We start from the raw sequence: 18,861 nt of genomic DNA on the forward strand, positions 1-18,861 counted from the left end.
CCGCCCAGGCATCCTGACTTTGTTTTTTCCTGTAGTTGCACCTCTTCTCATATGTTCAGTGGTTCATTTGGGTTTGATTAGTTTGACAATATTCACCTACTCATTGGTAAATACCTCACTTTTCTATTTTGCAATCTAGCAGATTTATAATCTTCCTGGTAATTGTGATAGATTAAAGATGGCCATATATTCTTTGCTACTCTCTCATTGAGACATGAGGTCTTTGTTTTCTCCTCTTTTATCTGGTCAATTTTTTAAAAAATGTTTGACCAGCAGAATATGGCAGAATAGATGCTGGGTCAGTTTCTGGGCCCAAGCTTTAAGTGACTAGCAGGTCTATTTCCTGTCTCATAGAAGGTTCTATCTTGGTTCCCTGAGTTTTCGTGTAAGAAGTCTGGCTCTCCTGAAGCTGCCATGCGCTGGGAAAGCCCCTGCTGTCCACATGGACGGGCTGTGTTGAGGCAAGGGGAAGGTTAGGAGAAAGGCACTTCTGACCTGCAGAATCATGAGATACAATGGTATGTTCTCTATTAAGCCAGTAAGTTTAGGGTAGGTTTTTACTTCTGTCTGACAGTGCTTCGTGCTTCTTCTCATGGTTATTTTCCAAATGCCAAATTTCTCCAGCAGTACAGGATATAACAATGTGTGAAGATGAAGTTCTGTATTTCAGTTTTTCCCTTAGGTTGGATTAAGTCAGATGTTTGTCACCATTGAATGTTTATTATTAATAAATAGGGTAACATGATCTTAACATATTCTGCATCTCCAATTTTAGGAATTTTTTTACAGTAATTCTTCCTCACCATCATATTTTCATTGTGCCAAATTTCACCTGGCTCGACTTCTGGATTTTTCTCACCTGGTAATAAGAATTTGAGTTCAGCTAACTTTTAATTTTGTGTTCCTGTAGAAGACTGTGGAACGCTGGGCATTGAAAATGAAAAAAGGAAACAGAGTGTACAGTAGCTACAAGTTTCAGCAGGGAGGCTGAGGAAGGGGATGCTAAAGGAAGAATAAGCCCACACTTCAGTGCTGCATTCTCTGTCCATCCATTGGCACGAAGTTACCATGGGCAGAGAAAATGTTACATGACCCTGTAGGGATGGGGACAAGTTTGAGAAATGCCTCTTCCATGCCAGTAGATAAGGACAAAATTGCCCAAAGCATCTCTGACCTCTAAGTGTCCCTGTGGGCCCCAGTTGGCCTTGGGAAGCTGGAGAGAACAATGCTTGCCAGAAAACAAAACACATTTAAAAGCCTATTGTGGAAACTGAGGGAGAAAGACAGACTAAAAGATGTTTCCTGCTAAAATCACACAGCGAGTGGAAATTAATTTACAGGAACCCATTATTACTAGCTTAAGCATTTAATGTCCGTGATATTTTATTGATGTAATATGTTCTCTTAATTGTTTTATTTTATTAAATATAAAAATGTTTGTATGGATATTCACAGAATCGCTTGCAGTCTGAGCCTTCCAGTCCTGTCTTAACTTTTGAGTCTCCTCAACGTGTTTCTCTAGCATTGAAGTCTTCTACACAGGGGTTTGCAGGGACTGCACCTTTTGGAGCTGAGTGAACTCTGCACTTTTCAAACACTTTATATATTATCTTAAGTCTCAATAGCCCTCCAAGGTAGATGGGATTTATTATCCCTATTGTTTAAATAGGGAGCTGCCACCTCAGAGACAGTAAATGGTCTTGCCTGTAGCATATCGTGTCCTTTCCGGATCAGACCTTGTTGATGAAACATTCCTTCTAGTTGGAAATGTAAAACAACGGATATGTGAGATGGGGCAAAATGGTAGTGATTTGTACAACTGAATGTTTGATGGAAAAGACAGGCTTTCCTGAATTCATTAATTCTTATTACCCACATTTTCTGGGAGTATGGGTGCTTATCCGCTGGCACTATTATTGGATTGTTGAAGTAACCATAAAGGCCTTTGTGATGATTTATCTTCTGCCTCCTTGTGAGTCTGCCCACATTTGCTGGTGATTTGGTCAGATAGGGGATATCAACAAGCTTAGAATGCTTTTTTTTCCTCTTCCCAGGGGAGTTGCCTTCCTGGTTTTGGTTTACTTTGGCTTGTACATTATAGTGCATCTTTTTGGTGAAGTGCATCTTTTGGGTATAGATAAGGTGGTATCGTGGAAAGAAGAGTAAAAGCATGCTGGTGGGAAAAAGCTAGACTAGAGCCGAACTGTGCTGTGGATAATTCAGAAACTGAATGATGTACACACCAGTGATTTGATAATTGCCTTTATACACTTTGAGGCATTGAAGCTAGAAAAGCAATTTAAAGGTATTGAATTTGTTTTCATTGTAATTCATTGCAAATAATTAAGCATCCTTTGTGAAAGAACCAGTAATACCTTTATAGATGTCAGGTCCTCTGGTAGGTGCTGGAAATGCTAAGTTCTCACTGAGTTCTGTGTTGTATTTTTGGTTGAGTCCTTAAAAGGGTTAATATTTCTGAGGGACAACAGAATGAAGTGTTTAATTATCAAAGAGCTTTATTTTTAAAACTACAGATGTTTTGGGCATGTGTTTGAGGGGAAGGAGATAAATGCCCAAAGTAGAACTCTGAATTAATAAAATTTGGAGAATGACTTACTCAATTTGGTTAATTTGGTTATTAAGTCTAATTACAGCTTTTGTAGTGGTGACTGTTAAGATAAAAGACCATATCTATTATAGCTCAGAACTTGAATCGAACATTAAGAACATCCTTTCAGGATCAAACCTCTTTTTGGGGAGGTGAGCAATTAAAGAATGTTATAGGCAAATTAATAAAGGCTTGGCTTTAAAAAATTTTTCTCATTCTGCAAAATGGAAATTTTCTAATTAGAGAAATGTAAGCACAAAAATCTAGATTGGATTTTTTTCCTCAAATCATAGAAATCGTTGTGTAAGGTTTCAAGAATATTTAGGATTTTGCTTTTAAGGACCATAATCTATTTGAGTTTTATTTTTCTTTAAAGTGGGAATCGAATATTAGAGTTATAAGTTAATGAGAAAATGTTTTTAAAGCCCCATATATGGTGCCTGTAGCACATAGTAGACATCCAAGAAATGGCGAGGATCAATGATAATGATTATTTAATTAAAGTTATCTTTGGTATTCTCCTATTTCTTAGAAAGAACACTTAAAAAATTTCTTTTATTAAAGAGAGTAAGAGAGAATATCTTAAGCAGGCTCCATGCTCAGCACAGAACCTGACACAGGGCTCAATCCCATGACCCTGGGATCATGACTGAGCTGAAATCAAGAGTCAGGACACTCAACTGAGCCACCCAGGTGCCCCAAAAGAACATTAAAATCAATTTTTTTAATTAAAGGTTTTATTTTTAAGTAATCTCTACACCCAATATGGGGTTCGAACCTAAGACCCCGAGATCAAGAGTTGCATGCTCTACCAAGTGAGCCAGCCAAGGGCACCTCAAAAGGACATTTTTAAAGAAAAGTAGTGTTATGTCATCAAAATCATGTTATCTTCTTATAGACTCTGACTTCTCCGTAGGTGAAGGTGAAACTCGCTGTTCTACTGTCACATTATCAACTCCTTCATAAGCAAGTCAGTCAGGCCTTCAGCACTATGTGTATTGGTTAATGTTTTTCTAATTTTGAGTTATTTCGAAAGAACTATTGCTTGATAATAAATTTGGTTATTCTGTTTTTAAAACCTTGTGTTATGTTTATGTGGAAACAGTGGGTTTGGGTTAACATATATCTTAGGGTATATAATTTCTGCATTTAATTTAAAATTAGCTCTAGCCCAGCTTTTAGTTGGCTTGGGGGTGCATGTTTCATGCTGATTTTCAGAATAAATTACAGTTTATAAGTTATGGACTGAAATACAGAATTCTGAACTATAGTGAACACATTAAAGACAAAGCACTAATTTTAGAAAAACATTTACATCACATTATTTGTCAACATTAATTTACTTAGTTGCCCTTTTACACACAACCTTGTTAATTACACTGACAACCTGATAATGAAACTATACTAGTCATGGCGCATCTTTCAGGGCAACTTCTTGATTTTAGTTTTGTCTAATGTCTATTTAAGATTAGGAGAATTATAAGATAAAAACATCTTGGAAGAAAACCTTAGAAGATTCTTAATTTTTAAGCATTACCTGTTGAATATTGATTTTATTTTTTCTAAAGGTCATTTGATGATTTGGAAATTTTTTTAGTTCATTGTGCCCTAATAAATATTAATGGAAATTTTTGATCCAGTATATAGCTTTTATTTAATCACTTAAATGTAACTTTTTTTGTGTTGCTAGGGTCTACAGCCTAAAACCTGGTAAAGTTGTATCTCATTTTCCAGTGGAGTTCATTGGAAAAGGCTGCAACTTAACAGGTTCTTTAGATACCGTTTTGATTTGTCCCTTGCTTTGTGACATGTTTCATTTGAAGCTGGGTGGCCATGTTTCATTTGAAGCTGATTGTCCTGTTCCCCTTTCTGGGAAAGGCATAGAATTAATAAGGTAGTGATTTTTGCAATGTCCATTGGCTCATTAGAGGATTCCTGCTTAGAGTGCCCTCATACTTAAATCCTTGGAGTACCAGTAGACAGTATTGTTTGGTACAGATATTATGTAGCAGCAGTTTACTTTGTAGTTTACATGTAGTAAAATTCTTACTGTAAAATATATACTGCAAGTACTTACTATAAAAATGCAGACACCTATACTTATGGTCTTGGGTTATCATGGAGAGTAGGCCTGCCATTGCAGCATTAAGCTGGTGGTTTAGGGATATTTGAAAATGGTATTACAGTGCTGCAGGGTTCAGTAAGCTGGGGTTATTGCAAGATGATACAGTATGTGAGAATGATAGTGGAAAACAAGCATAAGAAAGCTTCATGGGAACCTTTATAATGACAGGATGATTCACATTAAGGGAGCACTGTGCCTGACCATGAGGCAGTAGATTTTGCATAAAGAGCAGTAGGCAAAAGAGGAGGATAGGTTCTACTCCAAACTGTATCTGAAAGAGGTTATTCAGGAAAGAAGAGAGAGAAAAATGGGTAAAGAAAGAATCATGTAGTTGGAATCTATGGTTGCAGCTGTCCTCAAAGTATTGTTACGAAGTTGGTTAAACCTGAAATGTACAATTTAGAATGCTGGACTGCAAATGTATTACTTTTGAATAAATGTCTATTACAATTATTAAAAAAAATACATCTGAATTTTTTGATGTACAGTTTTGAGTTTGGACAAATGGCATCTTCTGTAACAATGACCACAGTCAAGATATGAAATGGTTATATCATCTCCAAAAATTCCCTCACACTGTCCCCATGTGTCCTTTCCATCATTGACTGTCCCTTTCATCGGTGATTTATTCTCACTTCTTTTAGTTTTACCTTTTCTAATATGTCATATAAATTAAATAGTAAAGAGGGTACACACACATGTCTTTTTCATTCTGGCTTCCTTCGTGTGGCATAATGCATTTGAGATGTTATGTGTATGTCAAGGGTTTGTTTCTTATTGCTGAGTAGTAATCGGTTTTATGAATGCACCAGTTTGTTTACCCATTCACCTGTTGAAAGCCATTTAGGTTGCTTCCAACCTGCTGCATTTATGAACAAAGCTGTTGTAAACATTCCTGTATAAGTTTTTTTATCAACATAAATTTTCAGTTTCCTTGGGCAAATTCCTAGAGGTGGATTACTGGGTTATGAGGTAATTAAATAATATGTTTCACTTTATGAGAATCTGCTGAGCTAGTTTCCAGAGTGGCTCTATCATTTTGCACCCTTTGAGCATTCCAGTTGCTCCACACTGTACTAGCACTTGGCATTGTCAAGTTCTAAATTTCTTTTTTCTGATTTTATTTTAATAGGTGTATAGTGGTATGGTTTTAATTTGTACTTTCCTAATGAGTGATGATGTTGAGCACATTTTCATCTGCAGTTTGCTATTATATTTTATTTCATCTGCAACATCCCATTATACACAATATATGGTTCTGTAGATCTTACTTGATGAAGTGTCTTTCCAAATTTTTTGTCCATTTTTATAGGGTCGTTCACTTTCTTGATGAGTTTTGTGAGGACTTTTATATATTCTGGATGCAAATCCTCTGTCAAATGTATGATCTGCACATATTTTCTCTCAGTCTGTGACTTATCTTTTCATTCTCTGAAGAGTATCTTTCGTAGAGGAAAAGGTTTTAATTTTTATGTTTGCTTTCTCAATTTCATCCGTTATGGATCTTGCTTTTGATATTGGATCAACTTTATCTTTGTCTCACCCAAGATCATAAGAGTTTTCTCCCCCTCCCCCAAGTGTTATGGTAAGGCTTTATATTTAGGCCTATGATCTATTTTGAGTTTTTAAAAATTTAATTGAACCAATCCTTTAATGAAGTTTTTGGTATGGATTTAAGTTCACTTTTTTCACAAGAATATCTAATAGTTGCACCAGGTGTTGAAAACGTTTATCTTGGGGCACCTGGGTGGCTCAGTCGGTTGAGCGTCCGACTTCAGCTCAGGTCACGATCTCGCGGTCCATGAGTTCGAGACCCGCATTGGGCTCTGGGCTGATGGCTCGGAGCCTGGAGCCTGCTTCCAATTCTGTGTCTCCCTTGCTCTCTGCCCCTCCCCCATTCATGCTCTGTCTCTCTCTGTCTCAAAAATAAATAAACGTTAAAAAAAATTTTTTTAAAAAGAAAGCGTTTATCTTTTCTCTACTGAATTGACTTTGAACCTCAAATTGACCATATTTGTGTAGGTCTGTTTATGAGCTTTTTAATCTGTACCATTGATCTGTGTGTTTTACCAATTGTGCATTGTCTTGATTACTGTAAGTATAGGAAGTCTCAAAATTAGCTACTATAAGTCTTTCCACTTTGTCCTTTAAAATTGCTTTGGTGATTCAGTATCTGTTCTTGTGTCCATCATGTACACAAACACCTGCTTGGCTTTTGAGTGGGGTTGTGTTGAGTATATAGATCAGTGTGGAGAGTATTGACATCTTAACATTGTTAAGGTTTCTAATCTATGAACATAGTAAACTTTCTGCTTTTTAAGATTAACTTATTTTGTCAGTATTTTGCTTTCAGCATAGAGACTCTGCACATGTTTTATAAGATTTATACCTAAGTATCTCATGGTTTTTTGGGTACTAATACAAATGGTAATTTTTTGGTTAAATTTTTAACTGTAATTTTTCAGTTTTAGCATATAGATTTACAGTTGGTTTTGTGTGTGTGTGTGTGTGTGTGTGTGTGTGTGTGTGTGTTTTATTTACAGAGAGAGCATGAACAGGGGGAGACGTAGAACAGTAGAGAGAGTCTCAAGCAGTCATGCTCAGCACAGAGCCCATAGTGGGACTCAATTCCATGCACTGGGATCATGACCTGAGCCAAAATCTTGAGGCAGACACTCAACTGACTGAGCCACCCAGGCACCCCAATTTTGGGGGGGGGTTGTTTGCTTTTACTTTGACTTTGTGTCATGACCTTTGGTAAACCTACTTATTAGTTCTAGGAGCATTTTTGTAGGTCACTTGTCTGCAAATAGAAATTGTTTAATTTTTTTCCTTTCGTATCTATGCAGTTAACTTCCTTTTCTCGCTTTTTTGGGTTTGCTGAAATTTCCAGTGTAATGCTGAACAGGAGATGGAAGAGATACATCTTTGCCTTATTTTGATCTCAGGAAAAATATTCAGTCTTTTGCCATTATGATGTTCATGTAGCATTTCTTTCACAGATGCCTTTATCTGATTATCTTCTTTTCCTATTTTGTTGAGAGGTTTATTTATTATGAAGGAATGTTGAATTTTGTCAGTTGCTTCTTCTGTTGGAAAAAATTACTTTATCTACATCTGTTGAAGATGGTCTTTTTTTTCCCCCTTTGTCTGTTAATATAGTGAGTTATGCTGATTGAATTTTAATGTTAAATCAACCTTGCATTCCTGGGATAAATGATACTTGGTTGTGGTTTATTTTCCTTCTTGTATATTTCTTAATTAGACTTTCTAGTATTTTGTTGAGATGTTTACTTCTGTGTTCATGAGGGATATTCATCTGTAATTGTATTTAATTATATTTTTGTCTGGTTTTGATATCAGAGTAATGCTGGGCTCTTAAAATGAGTTGGAGACCATTCCCTTCTATGTTTTCAGGAAGATATTGTGTAGAATTGGTATTCTTTCTTAAATATATTTGGTATAATTTTCCAAGGAAACCTCTGAACCTACATTATTAGAGACTGAATTGCAGATTTAATTTCTTTAATTTATTACTATTCAGGTTGTTACTTGTTGAGTGATGAACTTTGGTAGTTTGCGAGTTTCAGGGAATTTTTTTTTTTTTTATCTAAGTAGTAGAATTCATAGGCATAAAGTTGTTTGTAGAATTCCATTATAAGCCTTTAAATTTTTTTTTATTTTTTACATTTTATTTGTTTTTGAGAGAGAGAGAGAGAAGGAGAGAGAGAGAGAGAGAGAGAGAGAGCGGGCACAAGTGGGGGAGGGGCAGAGAGAGAAAGAGAGAGAGACAGAAGCTGAAGCAGGCTCCAGGCTCTGAGCTGTCAGCACAGGGCCCGACATGGGGCTTGAACTCGAGGAACTCTGAGATCATGAGCCAAGTTGAAGTCGGGTCCTTAACCTACTGAGCTACCAGGTGCCCCTGATTTTATTAGTTTTTTTTAAAGAAGCAGCTTTTGGTTTCACTGAATTGAGGGGGTGCAGGTTTCAATTTAATTGGTTTCTGATGTTATTTCCTTCCTTATGCTTGCTGGCTTTTGCGTTCTCATTTTCTTAAGGTGGATATTTAGGTTATTGCTTTGGGTGCCTGGGTGGCTCAGTCAGTTGAGCATCAGACTTTGGCTCAGGTCCTGATCTCCCAGTTCATGGGTTCAGGCCTTGCATCGGGCTCTGTGCTGATAGCTCAGAGCCTGGAACCTACTTCTGATTGTGTGTCTCCCTCTCTCTCTGCCCTTTCCCTGCTTGTGCTCTATCTCTCTCTCTCTCTCTCTTAAAAATAAACAGAAACAAAATTTTAGATGATTGCTTTGAATCCTTTCTTTTTTCCAGGATAAGTATTTAACCCTGTAAATTTCCCTGTAAACTGTTTTCAGGTATACATCACAAATTTTGATATATTTTATTTGTATTTTCATTCATTACAGAATATTTTTTGAGTTTTCTTGTGACTTCCTCCTTTACTCATGAGTTATTTATAAGTGTTATTTAGTTCCCAGATATTTGGGAATTTTCCAAATATCTTCCTGTTACTGATTTCTAGTTTAATTCTTTTACATCAGAGAGTATACTTCGTATGATTTCACTTCTTTCAAATTTGTCAAAGTTTGTTTTATGGCATAGAATATGGACTGTCTTGGTGAATGTTCTTTGTGCATTTAAAAAAAGTAATGTTTTGTTTTTCCTATTAATGGTAGGTAGAGTGGGCTATAAATGTCAGTGAGATTAAATTGGTTGATAGAGTTGGTATTCTTCATCCTTATTTTCTGTCTGCTTGTCTTATTAGTTATTGAAAAAGGAGTGTTAAACCCTCTAAATATAGTTGTGACTTTGTCTATTTCTCCTTTAAGCTCTGTTGGTTTTTGCTTCATGTATTTTGAAGTCTTCATGTTGGGTTTAGCTTACTCATTTAGGATTCTCATTGTTTTTGGAGAACTGACCCTTTTATTCTACATCTCACTTTATCCTTGATGTAACTATTCCTTGTTGTGAAGTCTACTTTGTCTGATATTAATATGGCCCCTTAAGCTTTATTTTGAAAGTTTTACGCAGTATATCTTTTTCCATTTAATCTATGTTATTCTATTTAAAGTATCTTTCTTGTACATAGAGTAGAGTTGGGTCTTTTTAATCTGAATTTACCATCTCTTTTAATCTGTATGATTAGACCATTTACATTTAATGTAATTATTGATGTAGTTGAATTTAAGTCTCTTTATCCTTTCTGTTTTTATTCCTTGTTCCTTCTGCTTTTTCCTGTCCTCCTTGGATTGTTCTAACCTTTTTAAGTATTTCATTTAATGTATTGTCTTTTTTGTTTTTATCTCTTAGTATATTTTTTATGGTTTTGGTGTTAAACATACCTAGCCTTAAACAGTCTATTTTGAGTTACATTTTGCCACTTTAAGTAGAATGTAGAGTCTAACAACCTTATAGGTTCCTTTACTCTCCATTCTTTATAGTTTTCTAAATGGGTATTACATCTACATACATTTAAAATGACACAAGACAATATTCAGATTTCTTCTTTCAGTAGTCATACTTATTTTAAAGAACTTAAAAGGACAAGAGCAGTTTGTTATATTTAGTCAGATATTTATTATTCTTAATTGCTCTTTGTTCTTAAAAGCCTCAGTTTCCCTCTGGTATTAATTTCTTTAGCCTGAAGAACTTTCTTTAGCATTTCTTCTAGAACAGATCTTTTGGCAACAAATACTTTAGTTTTCTCTGATGTGAGAAAATCTTTATTTCACCATCATTCCTGAGCAGTATTTTTGCTGGATATAGAATTCTAGGTTGACACTGTAGTTTCTTTGAACACTTTGAAGGTATTGTTTCACTGTCCTCTAACTTCTATGATTTTTGATGAGAAATATCTAATTATTTGAGTGATTCTTCTCTGTATGGTTTTTTATTATTCTTTACTTTCAAGTTTTTTTTTTTCTTTATCTTTGGTTTTCATTGATTTGATTATGGTATGTTTGGGCATGGCTTTCTTTGAGCTTACCGTTTTCCTGGTTAGTTGAGCTTCTTCGTTCTGTAAATTCATATATTTTCACAAATTTGGAAGTTTTTAGTCATTATTTCTTCCACAGTTTTCTGTATCTATGTCTCATCTTCTGGGACTCCAGTTACTAATACAAATATTACACATTTTGATGTTTTCCCACTTGTCTTTAAGGTTTGGTTCATTTTCTTCTGATTTTCTCTGTTCTTCAGATGAGATCATTTCTATTTTCACATTCACTAACTTTTCCCACTGCCATATCCATCCTGCCACTGATCCTATGTAGTGAATTTTTTATTTCAGATATATTTTTTTTCAGTTCTAAAATTCCCATTTAGTTCTTTTTTATAGTTTGTCTTTTACTCATTTAATAGTGTTTACCTTCTCATGGAGCATAGTTATATAGTTACTGTAAAGTCTCTGATCATTCTCACATATGGTTTATCTTGGTTGGCACTGTTGATTGTTTTTTCCCTTGAGAATTGATCACATTTCCCTGTTTCTTTGTAAGCCAAATAATTTTGGATCTTGGATGTTTTGAATATTGTGTTGTGAAAATCTGAGTCTTCTTAAAATCCTCTGGAGAATTTGTTTTTGTTTTTGTTTTGTTTTTGTTTTTTAAAGCATACAGTCAACAATCAGGGTAGATTCAGACCATAAGTTTTGTTTTACCTTCTTTGGATGACATTATCAGTAAAGTTTTCAAAGCCTTGCCTCTGTTGCTTGCGGTCTGCCCAGTACATAGGATGTGGGCCTGTTGGTATATAGTTTTTAGGGGTCTCCCTCTTCAGCTCCTGATTGTGAGGAGGGTCCCCTTTTCCCAGTTCTCTCACCAACTAGATGATATTTTCCTTTTTTGTTGTATGTGCCCTCTACAAAGTTCCCAAAATGGGACTAATTTTCTGCCAACCCAGGAGACAAAAGAGGGGGAAAAAAGTAACATGAAATCAGCCTCACATGGCTTATTTCTTAAAGTTTTATTTCTCCAATCTACTTGTTTATTTACTTTTTAGAGCCCTCAAGGTGCTGCTTTTTGTACATTTGGAGAGAGATAAGCAATAGTGGGTTTATTCCATTTTAACTGATCACATTTTGTTTTTAATTGGCATTTAAAAATATAGAAATGTAATTTTTAAATACTTGTGGCTTAAATAATCAGTTGTGGCAATTTTAATTTTCTGTTGGTAAAAATTGTTTGATATTTAAAATATCAGATTCTATAATTGAAGAAGTTTGCTAATTTTATTAAGTTTTTAATTTTAATTCCAATATAGTTAACATACACTGTTATGTTAGTTTCAGGTGTACAGTGTAGTGATTCACCAGTTCTGTACATTACTCAGTGCTCATCATAAGTGTACTCTCCAGTCCCCATCACCTGTTTCACCCATATCTCCACCCACCTTCTCTCTGGTAACCATCAGTTTGTTCTTTATAGTTAAGAGTCTTATTTCTTGGTTTCTCTCTTTCTCCCTCCCTCCCTCCCTTCCTTCCTTCCCTCCTTCCCCTGCTTTTGTTCATTTGTTTTGTTTCTTAAATTTCACATATGAGTGAAATCATACAATATTTGTCTTTCTCTGACTGATTTATTTCACTTAGCATTTATATTCTCCATCTCCATATATGTTGCTGCAAATGGCAAGATTTCATTGTTTTTTTATGGGTGAATAATATTCCTTGGTGTGTGTGTGTGTGTGTGTGTGTGTGTGTGTGTGTATACACATCACATCTTTATTCATTTATCTGTTGATGCACATTTGGGAATCTTGTTAATTTTATATGTGAAAGAATGTAAAACATCTCTTTTGGACAAACAAAACACAGTGGTTGTTTCTACCTTTATTTACTTGGCTAACACAGTTGATTAAAATACACATAGATACACGTACCTTTCTTTTTTTTAAAATGTTTATTTTTTAGAGAGAGAGAGAGAGACAACATCAGCAGGGGTGGGGCAGAGAGAGAGGGAGACCCAGAATCCGAAGTAGGCTCCAGGCTCTGAGCTGTCAGCACAGAGCCTGAGCAGGGCTCAAACCCATGGACCAGACTGCGAGATCATGACCTGATCGGAAGTCGGATGCTCAACCGACTGAGCCACCCAGGTGCCCCACACATGTACCTTTAAAAGAAAAAGTATTGTGAATGAGTTTGAAGTACTAGAATCTGTCTTGTTTTGAAATCAGTAAAGTAAAACTTGTAGTTTTAGAACTTCTGAAGTATTTGTTTGAATTAGCTACCTAATTAGCTATTCAAGTTATGAGTTATGCATTCTAAACTCATTATGGCAGGGTGCCTGGATGGCTCAATAGGTTAAGCATCTGACTTTTGATTTTGGCTCACAGTTTGTTAGATTGAGCCCTGCATCAGGCTCTATGCTAAGCCTCTCTTAGCATAGAGCCTGCTTGGGATTCTCTCTCTCCCTCTCTCTCTGTGCCTCTCCTGTTCATGTGTGCTCTCTCTCAAAAATAAATAAACTTAAATCATTTAAAAAAATAAATTCATTATGGTTTTTCCTTTGAAAAACAAGTGAAATTTTGATTAATGTTTAATGATTTCATTCACATAAAGACATAAATTTAGTGATTTCATTTATAATAAGATTAGTTTTTGAAGCACCTGGGTGGCTCAGTCGGTTAAGCCTCTGACTTTGACTCAGGTCATGACCTCACGGCTCGTGGGTTCAAGCCCTGCGTCTAGCTCTGTGCTGATGGCTCGGAGCCTGGAGCCTGCTTCTGATTCTGTGTGTCTCTCTCTCTGCCCCTCCCCTGCTCACACTCTGTGTCGCTCTCAAAAATAAGCAAACATTAAAAAATATATATAATAAGATTAATTTCTGGTGAAATCATTTAGGGGGAAGTATGTTTAAGTGAATTTTATTTTTAAAACATCTGTTGAAATATACATACGCATATCAATTGATATGCATTCTAATTTAAAAACATCGTAAAGTTTGGAAAGCTTGTAAAACTAGGAAATTATTTATTTGTGTCCATTATAGTACCTTTATGATTTTATTGTAAAAAGGTAAATTTAGAAGTAAATTTAATTTTTGCATGGAAGAAGCATTTAGAGTGCTTTGTTACAGCATCCATATATAAAATCTGTTTGTAGACTAAAGTGGTAAGTTGGACTTTACTTCTTTTTTGTCTTTTTTGTCCAAAATGTGACACAAATAGGAAGGTGATACAGTTAGCATTTGAAATATCTTTCATCTTTATATGTAACCATGTTTGGATCTTTGGTTCAAATTTGGGCTCTGTTGTCCTTCTTTCCATTAAACTCTATATGAGATTTGTAGCTTAGATTAAGGAGAGAATAGAGTTATAAAAATGGCAGAACTAGGTCCATTCTGAAAGGGTTTAAAATGTATCATTAGGTTTTAGAATTGGAAATTTTTATGATATTTGAAATTTACTTCCCTCTCTCCCTTTAAATTAGGTGCTCTGTGGATGTGTATAGTTTTAAACCCCCACTGCAAGTTGGAACAGAAAGCCAGTTGGCTAAAACAGCTGAAAAAGTGGAACAGTGTTGATGTCTGTCCATGGGAAGATGGAAATCATGGCAGTGAATTACCCAACTTAACCAATGCTTTGCCTCAGGGTGCAAATGCTAACCAAGGTGAGTCCACAGTAATATTTTGCTCACTTTATATTTGCTTAATTGTGCATATATGTTTACAACAGTAATACAGTATACGTGGGAAAATTATTTTGCCCACTAAGAATTCACAATTCAGGGACTTAGTGTTTTGACTGTGATTGTATGTATTTTAATTTTTACCTGATATCTTTGTGTATGCTTTTTCATATTATCAGAATACAAATGAATATTGTACTTTTATGTATTAAAATGTGTTAAAATTCCCTATTAATTATTTAGTTTGAAATAGTGTAAAAAAATCATGGAATAAGGAAGTAATATATTACCTTGTAAAACAAAATATTGAGAGGCTTGAGAAACTATTTTTATCTCTTTTGGTGCAACCCACTTCATATTTGGGTTGCTGTGTAATTTAATCAGTTAAAATTTGTTAATTTTAAACATAACAAACATTTATGTGACTGGGTTGGAGGGGCATGGGATGCTGTTGGCATTTAGAGTAGGAAAATTCTTTATTATAATGCATTGTGTAGCATACCTGTTCCCACGTACTGTAAGCTGATAGTGCCTTCCAGTCTTTGGAACAACTAAGAGATGCTTCCAGACATTTCCAGATGTCCTCTTAAGGACCTGTGTCTTTCATTTCTATGCTCTTTTTTTCAGCTTTTCCCTTTCTGTTGGATCTACCCATTTAGCTCAAGTTCCTCTCATCTTCAAAAAACAAAAACAAAAAACAACTCTTTCCTTGGCCCCATTTTCTCTTCCAGCTACTACACAATTTTCTCCTCTCTTTCAGAACCACGTCCTTACAGAAGTTAAGTCTTAACAAATAAAAATTTCATTCACTTATTCCTGTAACTATTTTTGTGTGATTTTTGTGTCCCTGCTGCCTCTTTTGGCGGGGGAGATGTCTGGGGGATTTGACAGACTATGACCAATGTAAAGTGGGAGTTAAATGACAATGGAAGGATCCAGAATCCAGATTGTCTTTCTGTATGTGTTGGCCCCATATGGAGTTGGTACTACTGAAAGAGCTGGCCATTGTGTCAAGTGTGAATGTTAGTATAGTGTTTTCAGTATCTACAGAGAAAGAAAATAAGGTCTTTTACTCCATAGGGACTTGTCTTACCAAAAAGAAGTTTTAAGGTATACTTGGCTGGCTCAGTTGGTAGAGCATGTGACTCTTGATCTCAGGGTTGTAAGTTTGAGCCCCATGCTGGTTGTGGAGATTGCTTTAAAATAAAATCTTTTGAAAAAAGAAGTTTTAGGACTTGGAAGAGATGCTTGTCTGCCTCAGCTTTGTCTAGAAATATTTATTTGCTTTGGGAATTCAGTATTTGAAATCTGTCATATTTTATTGCCCATGATTATGTTAATTCATAACTTCAGAGAAAATAAGTACATCCCAGTTTCTTTTCTAGAAGCATAGAATTTTCAGGTTTACAATTTAGTTTTATTTTCTTCCATTTCTAGGAAACGGTATATCTATATCTATATAGGTAAATTACTTTAATCTCCTTTTACTTAACTGTTTGTTTCTCTGTGTTTCACTTCCCACCCGCTTTTTGGGACTGCCATCCTAACATTTTACAGTTTACATTTTACTTTACATTTGGTTACTTTCCCTTTGATTAAACATAAATATTCCATAGGCTTTAGAAAGCCTTTAAGAAGTGGTCCAGCCTCCAGATGAAACCGCTCATTTCCTTTATGGTTTGGTCCTGGGATATGAAGTTAGAATCTAGTTTCTAAGGGTAATATTTCTTGGGCCTAAAGGTAAAGGCACCATAGTTTCTGTTTTTAGCAGAATATCCGCATCCTGCAAGAGGCTGTCAGAAGAGACATCTCTACAGAGGGACTCTGATATTCAGCCTGCAGTAGTGCTGGGAGTGCTGAGCAGGCTTGGTTGGGGAAAGCCAGCAGAGCCCAGCCGCCATGCCTCTGCAGCTGGGCAGAGTGTGTGCATGACGCAGACCATGAGCAGAATTGAATGTGCTGGCAGATTGGAGTGAATGTGAAGGGTGAATCAGGTCTTGTCTTCGCTAAGATTATTTGTTAGAATTAATTAACAACAACAGTATTAAAATCTGCACTCTTTGAAAGAGGTTTTGTTTTTTTTAATATACCAGAATTGTGGCCAGTTTTTTTATTTTAATTTTTTGATAAATGAGCTAATGGTTTCCTCTTTTACTTTTCTGAATTTCCCAAGTTTTCTTTAATCGACGTGTATTGATATTACATATGCTTTATTAACAACTTTTTACAAATTTGTGTATTTATCATTTTGAAAATTTGGCGAATGTAATCTGTTTCTTTTTTCCATCTTGTTGCAAAAATAAAAAAAACTACATGGGGCACCTGGGTGGCTTAGTCAGTTGGGCGCCCGACTTCGGCTCAGGTCATGATCTCACAGTTGGTGGGTTCAAGCCCCGCGTCGGGCTCTGTGCTGACAGCTCAGAGCCTGGAGCCTGCTTCAGATTCCGTGTCTCCTGCTCTCTCTGCCCCTCCCATGCTCATGCTCTGTCTTGCTCTGTCTCTCAATAATAAATAACGTTAAAAAATTTTTTTTTAATAAAAACAGAACTACAGATACTACAATAAAAATTGACCATAATTTTGATATTAATGAAACTAACTTTTTATCTTTGTAGCCATTGTCTTTGTACATAATCTTTATTTTATTTCCCAGGTTGTTACAGACAATGTTATATCTTACATTTTCATTTAGTTATTATTTCATTAGTATTTAGCCTTTTTTGTTAGAATTGGTTTTATTAGTCTTTTATAGCTAACCACCATTGGAAGTGTGGTGCATTCCTGTACCTTTCACTTTGCTCATACGATCACAAACATGTGAAAAGTTAAGATTTTTGCTTTATTTATTTTTTATCTTATTTATTGTAAATGTTCCTCTTTGAGAGAGTGAGTGGGGGAGGGTCAAAGAGATGGGGGGAACAGAGGATCCTCCAAAGCAGGCTCTGCACTAACAGTTTGATACGGGGCTCAAACTCAAGAATTGTGAGGCCATGACCTGAGCCGAAGTCTGATGCTTAAGTGACTGAGCCGCCCAAACCCCCTGAGATTTCTGCTTTTTTTAAAAAATGGAATCATACTCTACAGCTTACTTTTCTTAAGTGATACCACAGTGAGCCAAATTGACAAGTAGAACTCTTAATTCTTTTAATATATGCTTTATACTAAATTGCTTTTTTAAAGGCTTGATTTAGTTTTCAATTCTCTTTCTGTGATTTGAGCTAAATAAGTGTAATGACAGAGCCACTTAAAATGTGTAAAATTTGGACTTTGGAATATTTACCCAGTTGACACTGGGTGAGAGGTCACGGAACCAGTTTTTTGTTGGGTAGGGATATCTTTACTCTGCTCAACACAAAGCCCCAGTAGTTTCAAAGGGCCTTAAATGTAGGGCCCACTCTTCCTCTTTGCAAGGTGTTCATCTGCCCACTGGGCAGGGCCGTGACAGATACGTCACTATTTATGCCTTGCGTGTTCAGTCATCATACATTTTGATATGTCTCACATTTAAATACAGATATCTAAGTTGACCTGAAACCAAGCTGAAGGTTTGGTAAAACTGAAGGTCTCTCTTGTGAAGACCTCGCTGAAGCCTGTCACAACAGCTGAAATAGCTGAGTTTGGAGTGTGGATATTTATGTTTTGATCTTGATGACCATTGCCTGGCTGTGTGACCTTGGCAAGTCACTTTAATCTCTCAGTTTTCAGTTCCATTAGCAGAATAGGGGAGTTGCACCAGATGAGTTTTCAGAGTGCTTCTCAATTCGGTTGTGTTTTGGTTTTTATGATTCCCTTTACATCTTTGCGGAGCCAAAGCTCCAGTTTGCTTCTCATTTAGTTAAGCTTCAGTACAGTGAGGGGTGATACTTGAGCTAAGTAAAATCTATATAAGAATAGTTTGTTTTCCTGATTATCAGTTGAGGCTTGCTAAGGTTTGTGCCACAGTTGAAGGTAAGTCTGGAGTGGGGACCCGAGGTGTGGGATTGCAGTTGCAGAATTGGAACCATGTCATCCAGAGGGACTGAATAATCCCAGGATTTAGGATGAGAAAATTCTTTATTCCCCAAACATTTCTTTTCTCCGTCAGGTCCTGAAACTTGAACCCTCTTCGGAGTGTATGCTTCTGCTCTTTTGTGATGCCCCGGCATACACTATGCTGGGGACATCACACCAGTCATGGAACCTGCACAGGAGTCAGGAGGCAGCCTATAGGGGCAAGGTAAGTGCGCTGGTTTGTTTTGTAGCTATGTTGTGTGGCTTTGTGAAATGTTAACTATATGCATTTATGCCCTTTGGGATATAAAGTGGCATTTAAGCATTATATCCCAAGAAGCATAATAGTTTTAATTGTGCAAAACCGCACAATATAGTTAAAAAATACAACCAAAAGCACAACCCTTATGCATATCTTTTAAAGGCTGATTGCATCTTCCTGAAAGGTTCCATGGCTGGTGTCGCATCTCTTGCATAGTGTTTGTGAGAGCTGTTGAT

General features: G+C 36.0%; 1 protein-coding gene across 3 annotated transcripts in view; it reads left to right on the forward strand.

Annotated features, from left to right (window-relative positions):
* Positions 1 to 18,861, forward strand: part of ZSWIM6 (zinc finger SWIM-type containing 6) — a 198,999-nt gene that overhangs the window by 157,420 nt on the left and 22,718 nt on the right. For all 3 annotated transcript variants that reach the window (XM_030321626.1, XM_030321635.1, XM_030321644.1), the window contains exon 5: positions 14,176 to 14,355. In XM_030321626.1, the coding sequence (XP_030177486.1) occupies positions 14,176 to 14,355 (180 nt within the window). The remainder of the gene's footprint in view (positions 1 to 14,175; positions 14,356 to 18,861) is intronic.

This window comes from Lynx canadensis, chromosome A1 (assembly GCF_007474595.2).
Source record: "Lynx canadensis isolate LIC74 chromosome A1, mLynCan4.pri.v2, whole genome shotgun sequence".
In the NCBI taxonomy this organism is placed as follows: domain Eukaryota; kingdom Metazoa; phylum Chordata; class Mammalia; order Carnivora; family Felidae; genus Lynx; species Lynx canadensis.